At 32.9% G+C, this 20,562-nt stretch overlaps 1 protein-coding gene across 1 annotated transcript in view; it reads right to left on the bottom strand.

The window, feature by feature from the left end:
• Nucleotides 1-20,189, bottom strand: part of LOC148276491 (uncharacterized) — a 37,216-nt gene extending 17,027 nt beyond the window's left edge. The window contains exons 1-6 of the mRNA XM_088234170.1: nucleotides 20,016-20,189; nucleotides 18,071-18,194; nucleotides 9,799-9,936; nucleotides 7,679-7,818; nucleotides 5,096-5,272; nucleotides 2,924-2,982 (exon numbers count right to left, since the gene is read on the bottom strand). Of these exons, the coding sequence (XP_088090296.1) occupies nucleotides 2,924-2,982; nucleotides 5,096-5,272; nucleotides 7,679-7,818; nucleotides 9,799-9,936; nucleotides 18,071-18,194; nucleotides 20,016-20,087 (710 nt within the window). The 5' untranslated portion in view covers nucleotides 20,088-20,189. The remainder of the gene's footprint in view (nucleotides 1-2,923; nucleotides 2,983-5,095; nucleotides 5,273-7,678; nucleotides 7,819-9,798; nucleotides 9,937-18,070; nucleotides 18,195-20,015) is intronic.
• Between the last annotated feature and the right edge of the window lie 373 nt (nucleotides 20,190-20,562).

The following is a 20,562-nucleotide window of genomic DNA, read 5'->3' as shown; positions in this document are numbered from 1 at the left end:
ATGAAATAAACACAAGATGCTTCTGCGTTTGTCTGAATTTCGCTGCGATTCTCAATAGTAAAAATATAAAAATAATTATTCGATGTGTACGTATTAAGCTATGGATTAAAAACATTGGTTTATAAATATATATTTTCATTGAATCAAATCTTGTATAGGTCGATTACATGATAGTCTCCGTACAATTCATGTATTTTGATAAGCAAAGTGGAATGATGACAAAAAAGCAAACTTACACGCTTATATGACGCGTAATTAATAGATGGATCATGTTACAATTGCATTTATCTATTTTGATAAGAAGTTCTTAAATATAGAAATATTGTAAAATAATACATTAATGTTTATATAAATTTCCTCATAATATTTCAATCATGTTTTAAAATTAAAATGAACAGCAACCTGTTATATATTATTGATATTTTTTCGACAACAATTATCTAAATTTACAAAACTATAAAGTTTCATTAATTATCTCACAATACATACTTGTATGTCAATAAATACTTCCTTTGTTATATTTTCCCCAAAATTCAAATATAAATACCTAAATTCTCCATTACCTATTAAACACTAAGCCTCACCCTTAACCATTGGTTTTTCCCTCAATTATGATTAATGTTCATGCTATAGTTCATAAGATTATTTTTATTTTCTACTTAAGTACCTTGAATTATTTAACTATATAAGGACATTAAATCCAAATAATCTTCACGTTCGTTTGAAAATGCCCTAATAAGGCGAAACAATTGTCACGAAGTTTTTATTTTTATATGTTTATATTTGTAAAAATAAAATAAAGTGTTCAGTAGACTCAAATTAGTGTTTGATTTCTAATTATAAGTTTAAATATGGAGTTCTACAAAATAAACACCAAATCAATCAACAAACTTAAACATTTTCAATACGATGGACGCGGAACTGGAAAAAACCCCATTGCTACTAACCACCCGGGTCTTAATTATTACGGTCTATAATTAATCATTACAGTTTTCCCTAGAACTGAGTTGAAATCTTGTATGCATTTTACCTACCTGAAACTTATTACATTGTTAATTATATATTTCAAAGTAAATTTATTTATATAAATGAATATTTTCCACCCAATATAATGGGTTGTATGCGCATTTTGCAAACCTTTTATATGGGTAAAATATTTAAGTGTAATTAATTTGTAATAATAGCATATTCATTTATGGAAGAATAAAAAACAGTGCTTAACATTTACATGAGAAGATCAAATGAGAAAGTATATTTATTTTGTTAACATAAACGGCAATATTTGTTTTATTTTTTCTTGTTTTGTCTTCAGTAATCGAATAAATCAGGAAATGTGGCTAACAGTAAGTATTGAAGCCATTTCCCAAATACTTCCGTAATCCGTGGTTGCTCTCCAGACTTTAGATCTTGCAAGTACTATCATATCTTACATGAAAGATGTTCCAAATAATGTATTTGATAGTTGTTAGCATAATTACACTAAGCTTTGATGATGCTCGAAACATGGCAAAATCCATCACTTTATCTAGTGACGATGTTGGGATGAATTTATTTAGTTTTTATGTATTAACACAATTATAAATTGATCAAATGTTTTATTTGCTAGTAAATATATAATTAAATCGAAATTCGAATTTGAACACGTTTTAAAACTACCGAAATGCAAAAAGTTTTCATTCCGCGGAACTGATTCCGTTGAGTGCCTGGCGAATATTGACAAAAACAGTGGCTCATTAAAACAATGCTACTCATTTATTACAAAACAAAGTGCAACTCACTCCCTTGGACAGTTATTTAATAAGGTTTAATGCACATTATAAAATTTTAAAAGACTCATTTTCTTTATTAAATACGAAATTACAGCCGGTTTAGCGCAAAAAATGACTTTTTCGAAAAGTTCAAGCTCTGGTCGAGGGCTGAGATAGACGGGCAGGCTCTCTCCGCGGAACAATGATTACTCCTACCATTTGTTGCTCTCAAGCAAAAATTCTATCGAAAATGGCGGCAGATAGCTGGCCTTGTCATTATTTAGTTCGTCAAAAATGATGAACGCAAAATATTTAATAAATTAATATATTGCATTTTCTTAGTGCATTGTATTTTTTTAATATTTTCACAACCCTCTTATTCAACACAGAATTTAAAAAATTTAGCAAATTTGGTTAAAATTTAATGGAACCATTTTTTAAATCAACATCGTGTAGATTTTTAAATGCGTTTGTGTGAGTTTTGTGAACGCGCCAGCTTTGGTTAAATGACCGTAAAGGCCATACCTTTGCAGGCCCATGAAAAGTGCATGGATAATTGAATTAAGCTTTGCCATCGAAGTATCGTCGCAAATGGAGAGTATTTTCAAGGGGAAAAAAAGGAAATTTATTGAAAATTGAAATTATGCTTTTTTAGTCAAATTCCCGTTTATTTTTGATCATAAGGGATGACAAATTTTTACTTACATTCTCGAACAGTATCATATTTTTACTATTTTCTTTATACAATCGAGATTTTCTCAAAGTATTAAAGTAATTTTTGAGACAAATCTAAATATAAATATATATGACACATCGGCACAGCTTTAAAAGGCGAAAATAACAACAAAAAAACTCGGTGTAAATACATGGTTTTAGGACAACGCGTTGATTTAGTATTTTGGCTGTCCTGGAAATTTTTCATTATTGCAAAAGTTTTGACTTTATTTTATCAGATGTGCGATATTGTAATGCAATGCGATTGTGAAGTTTTAACAGATTTTAATTCAATAATATATTTTCATAGAGGCAAGAGACATACCTAAATAAAGATTTCAGCTCTAGTAATAATTTCCTGTTTGGATTTGAGTGGAAGAGAGTGGATTTTCAAATATAGGCTGAATGGTAAAATATTATACTGGTTTTATGAAAACTCTGCCAAATAGAAAATAAATTACCTGTCGTAAGCTCCGATTGGTCCTCTAGCCATGGTATTGTGCTGGAGTCCATTATTCGCCTGAAAATGAAATGGTAATTATAAAAAAGTTACTGAATTTCAGAGTCATCATTCATCTGGACGCTGCGATGCGATTCGGAATGTCGGCAAAGAGTGCGAATGATTGTAATCGATTTATCGATTGCTGAACTGATACAATGTTTAGTATCCCTTTATTCTGCTGTTGTTAAAGTATAATTTGCTATAGTTATTCTTCTCTCTGCTGTCAGTGGTGCTCAGAGCACTACGTTAGTAAACTAAATGCAGTGTACTTCCGATCATACTTTATACGAAAGTAAGGGGACCAGTCTTGCGCTTTACGCGCCGGTCCAGAACAATGAAATATTGCAATTTAAATAAAACATATATAAAAATCTCCCGTTCACCCTGCCAAGAATCGAACTCAGGGACTCACGAATGATAGGAGAACGTGCTTATTACTACACAACTAAACGAAATTATCTTCCCTCGATTATCTTTTTCAGGAGTTTTAAATAAGAGCAGCTATCGAGTCAAAAACAGTCGTCAAGGGTTCTGGTTCTTTTTCACACTTCTGAAAACACTGGCACTGCCTTTATTGAGATTTTCGTTAACGTGTCACAAAAGTATTAAGTTAAGTAATACAATATAATAAGTCGGACATGGTGTTGTAAACGAGCGATAATATGTGTAATAACAGCCCCGGCATCATAACCAGATCGAAGCATTAAATCCGTCGTGGTTTTCGTTTACATATTGCTTTATAGAACTCACTCAAAAACGAACGTCCACTGTCATCTGATATGCTATCATCTTACGGACAATGCTGAAATTGAATCGTAAATATCCCGTAGGTAAACAATAGATTATCAAAACATCCAAATTACTGACAACGAATGGACAGATAATTGCTGACAGCTAAGAAAATAGTAAGTATACCACCTCCAGATCCTACTAACAAGTTAAGTGAATAATGGAAAATTATTCTTTAATCGGTTGAATACTTTCTTCTGTACTCAGTCAGTTAGTTACTCAAGTAACGCAGTTACTCTCAGTTTGACTGTATGCTGAACATGTAATAAATACTCATTATTTTCTTGACTCAATCTCCAACTGGGGTAAAAGCTCCCATGGATCCACTAGCATATATTCTACAGTTTTATACGCAACATTAATCAGAACCCTTTTTAAGGTTATTTGTAGAACAAATGTTCGTAATCATCATTCCCGTTGTGGCACCCGGTGGCGCATGGCACTGCATTGGTGAACCCAGTGCAGTTTTCTGTTACATGAAGGAGAGGTGCCAGTCCAGGAACAATGAAATATTTCAGTTCAAACAGCCTTTAAAATCAATATTTCATATCCACCCTACCGGATGTCGAATCCAGGACCTCAAGAGGGGGAAGAAAAGCGCTCTCATCACTTTACAAGGAGACGGGCGTATCTCCACTCGATTCAGATTTTTTATCCGAGAGCTACGGGGTACTTTCGTCCTTACCAATATTATATCAATAGACCTAGTGAATCAATGCCCTGTAAATGCCAGCTCTTACACATTTGAAGTCTGTATTGAGAAAATATTATTTAAGAAAATCGCCGTCTGCTGTCAGAAATGGGGTTCTTCATAAAATGAGAGGTCGCCTTGATAGCTCGGCTCTCGCTTTTCCTCTGCCTACCACACCCGTTATACGTCGAGCTCTCTCTTTTATGTGCCAGCAGCCGCAGATAGTACGAACTATGCCCAGAACTTTCAACTTACCCATACGTTAAATTCGTGAATATAATTCTAACTCTCGGTTTATTTTCAAATTTGATTGCAATAAATTAACGTTCAATATGCGAATTCTAAAAACAAATACTTTCCTTTAACGAAATTACATTTTAGATATCATTGATTCTTGCAAATTAGTATAAAGACATGTGTTCGCCCACACACCCTTCTAACAGCGACGTACATTCTCACATACCCCCACAGTCAATCTCTAACACGTATTTACACGCACGAAGAAGCACTAAGTAATTTATATTCCACGAAATTTTGTTGACATCTGTCATGGGATTTATTCTCCGCATATTTTATTTATTTTATATTTTTAATTCATGTTACTTACGATATCACTAATAAGATATAGAAAAAATGTCGAGTGTAAAATACCTGTCCTTTAGAGAGTCCTTTGTTGATTTCCAAGATGCAGGCAAAGAGGTATACAGCTGAAGATACGTTGACTATCCACAAGATATATCCGCGGAGGACAACCGTCATTAGAAGTCCGGCACATAACTTCACCAGCGTCAGAACAAAAGCCGCATTTTCATCTAAAATTCCATTTTCCTGCAGTAAGAATCTCAAATTAATGATCTCAATTACATAACGCACGGTTTCGTTCTTGTCTTTTTGATAAATAAACACTCATAACAAAAAATAAATTTCGAAAATGACAAAAGTCAAATCTACTTATTGAAAAGGTCTAACAGGCGAAGCGGTTAAGTAAAGCCGAATATTTGCACACGGTTTATGGGGAATTGATGTTCTAGAAAACCGATACTTTTCGAAAACATGTAAAACGTATGCTTCTCAACGGATGCGAATCGTGGCACTTCTCCAGGGCCCAAAAGAGCAAAATACTGCATTTTGAGAATACGTGTCTCAAAAGAATTTTGGTTGTGGACAGTTACATTGTAATATTACTACTATTCACGTTATAGCAAAATTAAAATGAAATCAAATTAAGCATTCCGAATCAGCATTTTTAATGCTGACCATAGGTTATTTTATTTTATTTTTGTTTTATTTTATTAGGTAATTCAACAAAGATACATACTAGAAAACATACAATTTAAAGCATTCGTCGAAATAATTTAACATGCAAATATATCTTCAATTATAGAATTACACAAAATAGATTTATACTTTAAGTTGTATAACATATTTTTTAATTTTTTTGTTTATACAGGATAAAATGCAATAAAAAATAAGTTGTACGTGTGTACTTATTGAATAAGATTTATTCCTAAGAGATTATTTGCAAAAGCTGAGAGAGTATCATGAAAAATGTCAATTTTATTGTTTCGACAGTACATATTATATTCCCGACACATGCGGGCCATATGTGTGTGGTATGTAGCATTATTTGAAAACAAAGGCAGTTTAAATATTTCCCGATGTCTGAGTGTTCTCAATCCTGCATTTATTTGTATTTTATTTAGAAGGTTAGTATCTACTTTATCGTTTAATATTTTATACAGAAATTTTATATCGAAAACAACGCGGCGTTTTATCAGAGAATTAAAATGAAAAAGAGTTAGAAGTTGCTCGTATTTTGAATTTGAACGTGGGTTAGAAATTTGGAACTTATACAAAAGGTACTTCAAGAACTTTTTTTGAACAGATTCTATTGAATTTATATGGTTTTGATATTGCGGACTCCATACGCATGAGGCATACTCAAGATTACTGCGAATCAAACTCATATATAGACATATGACAGTTTCCGATTTTTTAAAGGGTTTGGTTACTCTCTTTAGGAACCCCAGTAGCTTAAGTGACTTACGAGATATGTAATCTATATGATGTTTAAAATTTAATTTTGTGTCAAAATAAACCCCGAGATCCTTAATAATGTTAACTCTACTTAATATTTTGCCACCGAGAGAGTAGTAAAAAAATATTGGGTTAATTTTACGAGTAAAACTGATAGAGTAGCACTTTTTAATGTTCAATTGCATATCGTTTTTATGGCACCAACTCAATAAAGTTTTCAAATCAGTCTGCAATTTAACACAATCCTCCACTCTATCAGTTTTATTAAATATTTTCAGGTCATCAGCATACAAGAGAGAGCATTATATTTTCAATGCAAATGATAACTGAACGCAATTATGCAGAAAGCGGCCAGCTACAGAAAAGTAAAACTGAGATAATAGCACATTTCTGAAAATAGTGAATAATTAAATCTACACAACAGTTGGAATGTTTTTGACTTTGACAAATAAAAAACAACGAGTACATTAATTTTTTTAAAAATAAAAAACAATAATATTACTATGTATTATACTACTTTTAATGATTTTAAAAGTACCGTAATATTTTTCTAGTGTTGTAAGTGTTTTCTGCAAATTTAGAAATTCCGTTTTTGTGATCGACACTATTTTCAGATGCTGATTAATACGGTTTTTTTTTATGAAAACGGTCTGGCTGTTTTCAGCAGAACATTAGAATTGACCTTACTGCACCCAATAACATCAGTATCTCGTTTTTTCCAAATTGTGGACTGGCTGCTTTCTGCATAACAACGTAAAATTATTCCACAAGTGCGTAGATTTTCACGGTCACTGTTATCAATATATTTCCTCTTTTTCGGGTGATCCCGAGCAGGTCGGATCCTTCCTCGCTACCGGTACAGAGGCCATCTTCAGGGTAAACTATAGACAACGTGTATCCCAAAATGAAGCCGACTATTTCCAAAATTGCACTTTTCAGAAATCAATGTTTTTTTGTAGATTGTATGAAGTAAATTAACGATTAGATGTAGATACAGTTAAGAAATACACCAACAGGTATTTGAAAAAAAAATTTTTTTTGTGTAGAATTTTTCCTAAAGCCGACTGTTTTCTGGGAATACGTAAATACATAAATTTACGAAATAGCCGCATTAGGCAAAAAAGGAAAGACAAATTACCAATGTCTGTTTGTATTAATATGTCAATAGATATTATAATATGAACTGAGTATACGCACGGAAACAAATTTAGATATTTGGTACATGTCCCTTCCCATTATGGACCCCAAAGCGAGATCAACTATACTCATGGCAATCGTAAACAAACTCCAAGCGTATATATACACCAATGAAGATGCAGCGCGTTCCCATGTAACATCTAAAAATAAAAACACAAAATATTAGGTTAAATGACGACTTTACTCACTGTGCAACATTCACCATTCTGCCTATGTTTATTTTATTTATTTTACTGTTCATAATGTTGATTGAACATAAGCGAACTTATTGCAAAATGGCAATTTCTTTAAACTTTCTTTGAAGAAATATGGACGTTCAAACATATGCAAAATGGTGATTGTTACACAGTGTGTAAAGTGGACACTTAAACCAGCCAATGTCAGGTCATAAACCCTGTAAATGCCTAGATTTCCATATTTCCTTATTTAAGGTATTCTTCATCCCTGTTGTAATTTATTAATAATAAAATAAAAGATTAATTTTTATAATTTATGTGACAAAACATATTCAAAAGAAAATAAAAAAAAATAATCTAAAGATATAAATTAAAAACAACTGGATTTGTATATAAATTATTAAATCAATACTTTTACTCAATGCACAAAAGGAGTAAAGAGAAAAAAGGAAAGAGGAGGGAGGTTTGAACATCCGCATTTGGGCGTACTTAAATTATCCCGATAAAACTATAAAAAACAATTCATGATAAGGAAAACTGAATACTTTGTAGATGGTGTCCGGAGGACATATTTTTCTTATGTAGCTTGGTAGCCGTTCAGTTAGTAACACGGTCCTGAAATAATTGCGTTTACCTCAAAGTCATTACAACTATTTTCAACAGAAACGATGAACCTCTTTGAGAGCACAATATGAAAAGAAGTGTAGAAATCCACAGGGGTTGTCATTGGCCGATTTATGTGATCATTTTACACACTGCGTAACATTCAGCGTTCTACTCATGTCTGAAAGTCAACTTTTGTTAATTATTACCTCGAGGGTCACCTGGGGGCGTCTGGTTGTTGATTTTTAAATAAAATTAAAGTTATTTCGTGAAATGGAAAACACCAAAGGATACTCATTATTTAAATTAGCAGTATTTTGAGCTGTCCAAATGTTTGTCCACAAGTAGTGGACTTAATCCGGTGAGGATTTTTCAAGATGTAGAAACATTCAATTTATTCAAAAGTAATTAGATTATTTGCACATTGTGCTGTACGTATACTAACGTTGTATGATAAATACGAGGATTGGCTGAAAAGTAACGCACACATGCTTGTAGAACACGAACAAAAACCAATAGCAAGATCGGAAAAAAAGTGTGAAAAAAATTATTTCTTAATCTTCTAAACCATATATTTATTTTTAAATATAGTCATTGTTAGGCATAAAACATTTTTCCTATCAGTGGAGTGAAGAGAGTGTGGAATTGGTTCAAACTTCAGGTTTCGCAGAGCCTCTTCAGTTGTGCGCGAGGTGCGTGGACGAGCGTTGTCATGTTGCAAGACTTCACGAAGTCGACACATTTTTTGCATATTCCAATATGGTTTGCAAAACGCTCTTGAGTAATTCGCCGGTCGTTTTGGATCAAATCGTCGACGAGTTTGCGATGTTTATAGTCTGCGATAGTAACCGGACGTACGCTGCGTGTTTTATAAACAATTATGGCTTTTTTAGGCTCGCAACCACAAAATTGTACCACCCAACAATTTACAGTAGACATATCAACAGCATCGTTACTATAAACTATTACTATAAACGACGATGAATTTTAGTAGGAGTCACCTTTCTAGTTTTGCACTGGATGAACGCAACGCCTTCAAAGTTGCGCATGTTACTTTTACATGTCACCTGACGCGCTTATGAAGGTCAATTAATTTGCGTTCTACAACCATGTGTGCATTAGTTTTCAGCCTACCCCCATAAAAACACGGTGAACATTCGCTCAAATAATTCTCAATTATTGGAGTTTTTAATTTTTTTTGTTAATTATTAATTTTCAATGTTTTTTGTTTGTAAAAAACATAGCTCAAATATTTACATTTTCCTGCTATTTATTATAAATATATGTACATCATTATGTTGAGAAAGATGAAAACAAAATAAGATAATTAAATGTACTTACAGATAATCAGTAAAACAGATGATATCAACCAGAAGACAGAAATGCCCATATAGATACCTTGCCAAACGAGGATTTGGAAGGAATTTGTGATGCCAGGAATGGCTAGTCCGATAGGAGACCCAACGAAACACGCCTCATCTACAACACAAACATGCCACGTCACGCATCGCGGTGGAAAGCGAAAGTGGAACAAATATAGAAATTCCTATCTCTCGTGCCGTGAGTGCTATAATTTATGTACATCATGGAGATCAGAATTAAACGCTTTAACACCAAATAATTATTCATTTTACTACGTGCGAAAACGCAGAGATATGACGAAAACATGATACATACACATGTTGAATTCGCATTACGGTGTCAAAGAACTTGGTTTAAAAATAACAACTCAATAATTTCATTATACTTTATTGTTTGGTCAGTGATTGCAATCCTTTAAAAACATTACCATTACCCACGTTTCACGCATAATGATGGTTAAGTAGTATCAATAATATGTAACAAGTATGTTGGTAGAACTTTAGTAGTGTAGTAAAACTTGGTAGTAGAGCCTTCAATTATTTGGACTTTTTTTGATTTATTGATCAAAGAACTTTAATTTAACATATCACGTTACAAGAGGAAAATAAGACGGTGGCTGCTCAATCAAAAGTTTACAAATAAATAGTTTTTATTATATTATCGTACTTGTATTTAAAACAAAAAACGTTTCATTCTTTTTCTGCACACATTGTTCAATTAATTTGTTTTATTTCTAAATATGTTATTTATACAAAACTGCTGTGATATAGTATGTATGTAACGTAACACTTTTTAAATAAATTAATATTTTTTTCACGTGTGTACATAAAGTTACTTAAAATACAAATTTCCACTAGCAAGTCGCAGAAAGTGGCTTGTGGGATTTTAGATTTTGTAAAATTAAAATGTTATGAGTGTAGAATGCATATTAATGTTGATAAATAATTTAATTTCAAAATAAAAAGTTCTTACATATATTACCTAAAAATACTAATTCGAAAAAAATCATTTGTATATTCCGTAAATACGTCATTGTCAATACGTAAGTTAAAATTATTTGACAGTTTCCATAATTGTTACTAAATGACATTAAATATTTGTTTATGACCACATACCGCCTTCTCTATGTCTACCGTCTCGCATGGTTGTTGCACAAACATATAAAACAAACACACCCCTTAAGTAGGCAACCTATTACATGCACTGATTAGTTTCATGAAAATGTTTGATGTTGCGGAAGAAATAGTCAAAAAGAGGGAAGGGATGAAGGATGATGAAAAATTCAACTTTTTCTTCTTTCTTCATACCCTCCCTCTTTTGAACTTTTTCTCCCACTACACCAAACATTTTTATAAAGTAATCAGTGCGTGTAAGGGTTGTCTACCAAAATTATCCGGTTTTAAATCGGCAAATGGTTTTATATTTTCGTGCCACAACTATGGTAAAGGCGCGAAGAGGGTTTTGCATGTAAGTTTAATTAGTGATCCGACAAAGAGACGGGCACGTCTCGAAACCGGTAGACATAGAAAAATCGGTAAACGGTCATATAGAAATATTTAATAACATTTAGTCGAATGTTTACTCGCAAAGTTAATGCTTGAAATATTTATTATATTATAAAATTAAATTTGTTCAAATTTAACGATGGAAGAAAATTATAGATCTAGTTCATTAATTAAAATTTGTAATTTCTATGTGGGATTACCCAGAACTGTTATCTTTTATTAACTTCAAAATGCCTGGAAGATTTATTACTAGACATGTGCCACCGTTATGTAGTAACAATTGAAAGCATTGAAATAAGCTTGTTTTACAAATTGCTTGTTTTCCGGCGCTATATTTTACATGCATTTTCACAGATACAGATCCATTGGGGGAATGATTCACGCTATTCACGCTATTACGCATTTTCCCTCTTTCCTAATAAGCGGATCAATTAAACAGTTCTGTATGTGAAATAAAACCAAACCCTGGACGAGTGCTTTCGACTCGATGGATGCTCTCAGTTTAATGTCCCGACTGAGGGAATCGAGAGTAGATAAGTTCGCCTCTTCGTGTAGTGGTTGTCGCATTCGCCTACCACTGTCGAGGTCCCGGGTTCGATTCCTGGCAGGGTGGACGTGAAATGCTGATTTTAACGATTTTACCAACAGCAATATTTCATTGTTTCTAAACTGACACCAAAAGCGTAAGACTGATCGCTTTACCTTTATGTAACAGACAATCAAACTGCGCTGTATTTGGTTTACAACCATAGGGTATGAAAAGAGGGGTGATGATGACTTTTGTAATCTCATAATACTCGAGCCGTTAGGTATTGCCACGGTAGTTAGAATATACGACATCTTAAAATATTATTTTAAAAACATGTATGCCGAAAAAAAATCGTAAAAACTTACCAAATAAATCATTTAAGATACTATTGCCTCAGAAAAACGCGATTAAAATTTTCACAAAATATCAGGGTTGTCACTTGCCGCATACATTCGTATTCTGCATCACATGTTCGTAAATTATATCTTCATACGTTAGATACATCATACATTAATATTTTCCTTACATTTTAAGTCGGTAGAAGAAAACAAGATTTTCCCATTAAGTTAAATTGAAGCAATATTTAGCCAAAGAAAAAATAATCATTATTTAAGTAGGGATTTAAAAAAAAAAACTGACGATAAAAATCGTCAGCACATCAAATTTGGGTCTCCATAATAGAAAAATCATATTAAATGCACAAACACAGACTGACGCATTTCTCAATAAATGTGCTTGTAAATTGAGAAAAAATATAAAATGCTCTTTCTTCTGTCCACAAATGATAGTTTTATAGCACAAATAAAAAAAATAAACAGTAAAACCCTAGCTAATAAAAGCGCCAGATATTGGAACAAATTAAGTTCTTAAAAAATAAAGACTAAAAACATTCGCGTTGTATTTTTTTCAGTCGTCCTTATGCTTTACGCAACTTTCGCTATTCATTCCTTGGACATATAAAGTCATCGCATTGCAGCATGTTTTTCATGTGTTAATTGTATACAATGTGATATAAAATTCAATTTGTCACTTTTTTCTAATAAATAACAAAATTTATGTTAGAAACGTTTTCCATTGTAATTGTAATTAAAAAAGTCAAGATGATAAAGCAAATTGAAAGGAAACTGTCTAGTTCATGCTTGACTCAACAACTAGCGCTTGAAAAGTTCAAAATTTGTTTCTCGATACAGCTGAAACTCACGATATTAAAAAATATTTTTTAATTGAAATAAACCGTAAGCGGCATTTGAAAAATCTAAATAAGGCAAAGTCTTTAATTTAAAATTCACTTTTAAAATAGAACACAATTTATAATCAGCTCAAAACCTAATTTCAATGTTAGTCTTAGGAAACAGAAATCGTAAAAATGAACTCGTAAAAATAAAAAAATAGTAAATAATATTCAAATCAGAAACAGTTTACTCAACTAATTGTTGTGTGGTTAAAAAACTCTGTATTTAAAAATAATGGCGTGATTATACAATCGCATAGTAAAATATACGCAGCTAAAATTTAATTCGCTGCTTATAAGAAAACAATCAATCAAAAACAGTTTTTTATTAATTACCGTCTTAATGTTTGACAAATAAAACGTTATTATATGAACGCAATTCAAATCAATTAAATGATCTATGTACTAGCAAACACATGATACAAGAAGGAATGTTAAATCAAATTAAAGTATTTGTGAACAAATACAAATAAGAAATGAATAATGAGTAGTTATTTACTACCTTAAATTGTTAATTTTTATGCGTTTTTCAAAAACAACTAAAGCAATATTTATTCCGACATTTTGATCATGTGTCACAGGAAACGGTGACCGTGGAATATTGCAGTCTAAAACATTTTTTTTCTTAAAAAAACATTAACCCTCCCGGAAATCAATCCCAGGGCCTCAATAGTGGTAGGCGAACACTCCAATCATTACACTATGAGACGGACTTTTCTTTACTCGAATACCTTTTTTGGTATTTTAACCTGAGAGTAGTAGAGAGTAGCTATCGAGATAGAACTAAGAGATAGTGAAGATGATCTTAACCAAGTGGACACACGTAGAGATGACTATAGGCACTAGGATCGTTTAGTTAATCTCTCTGCAAGACTAGATATACGTCGTCATCTAGACTCAATAATTGATACAGCGGATCAAGCCGCTCGAAGAAATGACAAACGCAAACTTTTTTAAATCACGCGTAAGCTCTGTAGTAAACGCTCGATCACCCCAGGAGCTGTAAAAAACTCGAATGGAGCGATCGAATCAGACTCAAACTGCGTAAAGGAAATATTGCGTGGTCATTTCCAGAGAGTACCCCTCTGGAATCCCTCCTCCTTCCACCATCGATATTTTCACAGAGGCTGCATCAAACATTCCGCGGGCAGTTATCATTACTGACGGTTCTCCGACATCGGCTGAAATGAAAATGGCCGTGTAATACTAAAAAAAATGGAACAGCACCAGGCGTTGACGATTTACACTCGAAATTTCTCAGGCACTATTGGCCCTTTACACTTACTAATTACCAAAGTGTGAGAACAAGAGAGGCGCTCAAAATACAGGTTGAACGGGGAGATCATCGTATTGTATAAAAAGATCGATTCATTAAGCTGTGATAACTATTGAGGCATCACGCTACTTAGTGTACCGGGAAAAGTACTTGCATACATAATACTGCAAATAGTTTTAGAACATACTATACGAGTATTAATAGAGAACCAGGCGAGTTTTCTACCTGGTGGTTCATGTGAGGATCATATCAACAACATTCGTTACATTCTACAGGAGAACAAGGAACTTAATAGTTCTTTGGCTATGTGATTAGTAGATTACGAAAAAGTGAATGATAGTTCGCATAAACTAACACTCTGGAAAATACTAAAAGCGTGTAGGATGCCTATAAAACTAATCGAACTTATTAAAGCCCTTCACTCAAGAAGTGAATGCCGAATCAGAATAAACGATGTTGTCACTGATTGGTTTGAGGTCACCACCGGAGTTCGCCAAGGTTGCGTCCTTGCACCGTTCTTTTTTATAATCCTTGTGGACTTCATCCTAAGAATGTCAATTCCACTAAATCGAGGAATATCTATCTCTCCCTCCCAAAAACTTTGCAACCTAGAGTATACCAATTATGCGGTTATTATTAAGTCGAGGGTCTTCAGGAAGATAAGCTAAATAGGCACTCCGCGTGCATTAGTTTAAAAACCAATATTGCCAAAACCCATGTACTGTATAATACTTCGTGCCATGATGCTCCAAATCTCACGACTCTATCAAATCAAATCATCGAAAGAGACGAGAGTTTCAAATACCTGGGAGTATATAACGCCTGCATAACACCTATTCTCCTCTACGAATGCAAATCGCGGCACCTCGCTAGGGCTCAAAACAGCAAAATTCTGAGTTTTGGGAATAGGTGTCTTTGTCGAACCGAGGCGATACGGTTGGCTAGACCATATACTGTGGATGCCTCCTGAGAGTCTTAACCACTCTTGCCTACTTTACAAGGCATCAGGTTCTCGTAAAAATGCTGGAAAAGGAAATAGAGTGAGGATAAGTCGGCTTCGTAGTGTAGCGGCTGGCGCATTCGCCTACCATCCTTGAGGTCCCGGTTGCGATTTCCGACAAGATACACGTGAAATATTAGTTTAAATGGACGTTTAAATCTGCCCGTCACATAAGACTGACCACCCGCCATCCATGCAACAAAAATGATCTAGATTCGCCGCGATTGGAGTGCCGATGGAGTGAAATTATGATGATGATGATGATGTTATATGCTGATGAAGTATAAAAATACAAAAAATAAAAAGAGAAACAAATAACAATTTTCAAGCGCCAATAACAATTTGAACACAAAAAGAACGCAATTAATTTACAATATATTAAATACAATATGAACACATTACGTTGAACATAATTATACGCATCGCAAAATATGTCGCAAAATATGTTGGCAAACCATATAAATGCATAGTAGCAACAGTTAAATAAAACAAATAGGATATACACGGATATGCATTATCCACGAATCGACTAACTTTATTTTAACGGAACGTTGTTTTATTTTATTTTAACTGTACGTTCTTATATTTAAGTGTGCATTGTTTTATCTACTATAAAATAACCGAATATAAAATAATTGGTTCCCTTTTGTTCCTTGTCAAAAGATATGAACGATAAAAAAACTCAACTATTAAAATACATTAAAATAACCGAAGGTGTGACAACTGATGGTAGTCTCGCAGATCTACATGTCGAGACAATGACACCCGAGGTTTATTGGACCGCGATGTTGCGATGCTGACTCGACGGGGTTGCTAACTTATCCGATAATTGATTCCCAATCGAATGGAATGAGCGGCTCCCGAGAATCGGAAGAAGTCGACGGGAAGAGTTCCTAAGAATTCAATGCTGCCTTTGTAAATCAAAATTTTTTTGTGATATTTACTTACATATTTAAAAAACATTTTTAATATCTGTAATTTACCATTCAATCTAGTTTAAGTCGTTTGAATTTAGATTATTGTCTGTAGAGATTGTTAAGAAGCATACATATTAAATAATTTAAAATTTTATTTACTATCTACATATTTGTTTTTAATATTAAAATATTACAACAGAGATGCGTAATATTTTAATGAAGAGAATATAGAAGTCTAGTCCTATCCTTATAACCATTCCTTCAATTCATCAAGCCCCGACTTCTATATTACCTTTTATAAAATGTTCTTTATTTCTGTTGTGATATATTGATTACTCTCATGAGTTGGGTTGAACCCGGTTTTGTCTACAAAAAAATAACAAACTCAAAAACTTGTTTTTAATTTTATTATATTTAAAATAAATATGTTTATTTTACTTTCAGAACGGGTATTTTTGTACCCAGAGAAGCAGCCATGAATATTTCCTTGCAATTTTACACGTCAAATTATTTTTAATAACTACCTAATTTATATTATAAGCACTTTTTTTAAATTATGGGCATATTTTTTAGACACTGAAACTTATAACAACTTATAACTACCAACTTACAGTAAAAAGAAACTGAATTTTTTATTATTATTAATTAATTAATTTAAAGATTGATTAAGTGTTGTACAAATAAGATTCATGATATATACAACACTTTCATTTTGTAAAAGTTTTTATAATTGTTTTATGTGTTGGAGTCAAGCTGTGGTAGTCGGTATATAATTTATGTTTTGTCATCTTTGAACAAAGTCAGTTTCAGAATACATTCAGTCCAAAAATGTTTCAGATATTCAGATTTGTATTATTTATTTATTTATCGCATTTTAAACACATATAATTATCACATTAATACAAAGTTGCTTTGACTGTCTTATTTGTCTAACTAGGGTAAGTGACTTCGTTTTGAGACTGTCAAAAATGTATCATTTCAAAACCCAAAAACACAGTATATAATATATATACGTAATATATGTATATTGACAAAAACTAAAATAAACAAATTGAAATCAATGTTTATATAAAAAGTGGCAACATAGTAAAAATAATGAGGATCTCCAAAATAATTAACAAAAAAAAAACAATTTAAACTAAAACACGTGTTGGCCATCCATCAGCCATCATCGACCGCTAAAAAATTAAAGTATATTTATGTCTTAAGTATCTTTAATACTGATTTTTGTTTCTTTCACATTAATACATGTAATTCAAGTTTTTAAATGGATATTACATGCTTTTTTCCCTAGGTTTTTATGTGGCAAACATAAATAATTCTACAATAAAAATACAAAACGTATTGTGACGTTGTGAAGTATCGATGTAGGAGCTTTTGATGAATCTCAACTAATTAATCAATTTCTATTCTTACATTATGTACACAAGACATTGGTACATGAATCTCATCAAAAAATCTTGTAAATATTTGTATAAAATAATTAAGCTAAAATTCTTTATTTTACTTTGGTCTGAAATAAAAAAAGAACTTAACGATCATGATTTTTTTAAAATAATAAAAATGAAATCAGTTGTAAAACGTTTTTTTTTCCTTTCTTGAATTTTGTGATAGAACCGTTTTGTGCATCGTAAATCTAAAGAATTTTTATATATTTTATCTTACATTTTTCATATACCCTTTAAGTAATATAGTTTAGTTTTATACAAGCAAATAGTAATTGGGTCGGTGCTGTTCAGCTATTTTATTGGAATCAATAAATATTATAGGTTTTAAATAAAATAAAATTTTACCGGTAAAGTACATCGCCTTCAATAGGCTTCCGAAAAAGTCATCAAACTTTGGTTTGTTTTCAGGACATTCTTTATATAAAATAACTCCCATCATGGTCAGTATAATCCATAAAACTGCTTGTAACTGTAAAAATAACGAATCAATAAATATAGTTAGTTATCAATAAATTTGTACATCTCTCCATGGGAACAAAGTCCTGGGAAGAGTGGGGATGTTATTAATTAATCAAAACAAACACATTGAAGCAAATATTATGCCAAATCAGAAACATAATAAAAATAAAAACTGGCACATCAATATAAAAAGAAGAAAAAAATTACATAAAAACAAAAATAAATACAAAAAGGAATTTAAACATTTAAAAAATTCTCAAGGAGTTTCTTATTGAGATCCCTCCCACTCCAAATCAAGTCCTTGACACCGTTCTTGAAAATAAATTTTGTCCTTGAGAGCTAATTACGCTTTTCCAAAATATTAAACACTCGCGATATATCTTGTACAATTACAAAATGCTTAAGTCTATCGTTGATTGAATCGTAGAAATTAATCGGGTAAAATATTATTATCATTTTGAACAAATACCAATTAGTATCATTTTCAAATATGTTTTATTTTCATTCCTGACGTTCAAGTACCTGGTATAATTGCGTAGTGGTCGACGCGCTCGCCAACCACTCTTGAGGTCCCGGGTTCGATTCCTGGCAGGGTGAATGCAAAATATTGATTTTTGAACTGCAATATTTCGTTGTTCCTAGACTTACACCGGAAGCATAAGACCGATCACTATATGTACATTCATGTAACAGATGATCAATATTGAGATCCCTCCCACTCCAAATCAAGTCCTTGACACCGTTCTTGAAAATAAATTTTGTCCTTGAGAGCTAATTACGCTCTTCCAAAATATTAAACACTCGCGATATATCTTGTACAATTACAAAATGCTTAAGTCTATCGTTGATTGAATCGTAGAAATTAATCGGGTAAAATATTATTATCATTTTGAACAAATACCAATTAGTATCATTTTCAAATATGTTTTATTTTCATTCCTGACGTTCAAGTACCTGGTATAATTGCGTAGTGGTCGACGCGCTCGCCAACCACTCTTGAGGTCCCGGGTTCGATTCCTGGCAGGGTGAATGCAAAATATTGATTTTTGAACTGCAATATTTCGTTGTTCCTAGACTTACACCGGAAGCATAAGACCGATCACTATATGTACATTCATGTAACAGATGATCAAACTAAGCCCTATGCACCAGTAGGTGAAGAAGGGGATGATGTGACGTAGGTACATTAAATGGATGTGAACATATATTTTATATCAGTCACGCGTAATTTCATATTTTTATAACCATCGAAGATATAAAGATTAATTAATTTTCCGATCGCAGGGTATCTTGATCATTTTTATTACCCGAAGGTAAGATTATCTGTATTACGCTTCAGGTGCCAGTACAGGCACTGTGAAATATTCTTGTCCAAAAACACCCCTTTAAATAAATATTTCATGTCGGCTCAATGATAATGATGAATAATTCATATCCATAATTTAGTAGTTATGACACAAACCCAGAAGTACACAGTCGTAAGTCTAAATTTGGCTGTTTGAGTTTCGAAGGCAGTTGCACCACATTTTTTTATCTTTCTTAGGAGAGCACTGATGTACATATTTCTTTGATTTTTCAGCGAGATATACCGGAAATCTCTGTATTATTTTTAATCAATTAAGTGAAATATCGAGAAGAACACTGCAGTAACTACAACGCTACACAAAGGTCTCGTATTTTTACAGTAAAATGAGCAAATACCATAAAAAATAGTTTCGTTAAGTTGCCACAGTGTATTTCAGAGGACGCGATGTTCTTAACAAAATAATAATTTCATTGCATTTTCGATACGGCAAAATTGGCATGGAATCACGGAGGGAATATATCTTACACAGGCTAAGGATCCTGCGAACACAACGCACAGCCTCATGTGTTTGAGGACCCCGACTCTTTCGACGGTCATGGCGGGGCGGCGGTGACGTCACGGCTGATGCTGGCTACAATGGGGTCGGTGGTGACGTCACGGCTGATGATGGCACTGCCCGTACTGTTTCCTGCACCATACCACGGCGACTGACGAGGCTTATCAGCTCCGGGTTCGTCGCCATTGAATTTTCCGATTTGCTATCTTCCTACTGATAACTACAAATACGCAGGCTCGCGATTACCTGCTCCGATTTACCCGATAATTGCGATACATTATGCTGGAAAATAATATTGATTTGGATATTACTTATAAACACCATCCTCGTTTCCGTATCTGCACCTGATGGTTCATTGTTATTGTACATAAAAACACGTTCCGGCTCACGTTTTGTGTACTATTCAATTTAATATTGAGTTTGTCCAAATTTTTGTAGACAAGATGCTCATATCTATATTCTTTCAATTCATACATCTGTCGACATTTGTGAAGTTAAAGAGCTGAAACACATTGA

This window comes from Micrasema longulum, unplaced genomic scaffold, assembly GCF_059751315.1.
Source record: "Micrasema longulum isolate JH-2025_06_02 unplaced genomic scaffold, ASM5975131v1 h1tg001211l, whole genome shotgun sequence".
Taxonomy (NCBI): Eukaryota; Metazoa; Arthropoda; class Insecta; order Trichoptera; family Brachycentridae; genus Micrasema; species Micrasema longulum.
Note: the sequence above shows the minus strand (reverse complement) of the source record. Positions and strands in the feature narration are given on the sequence as shown.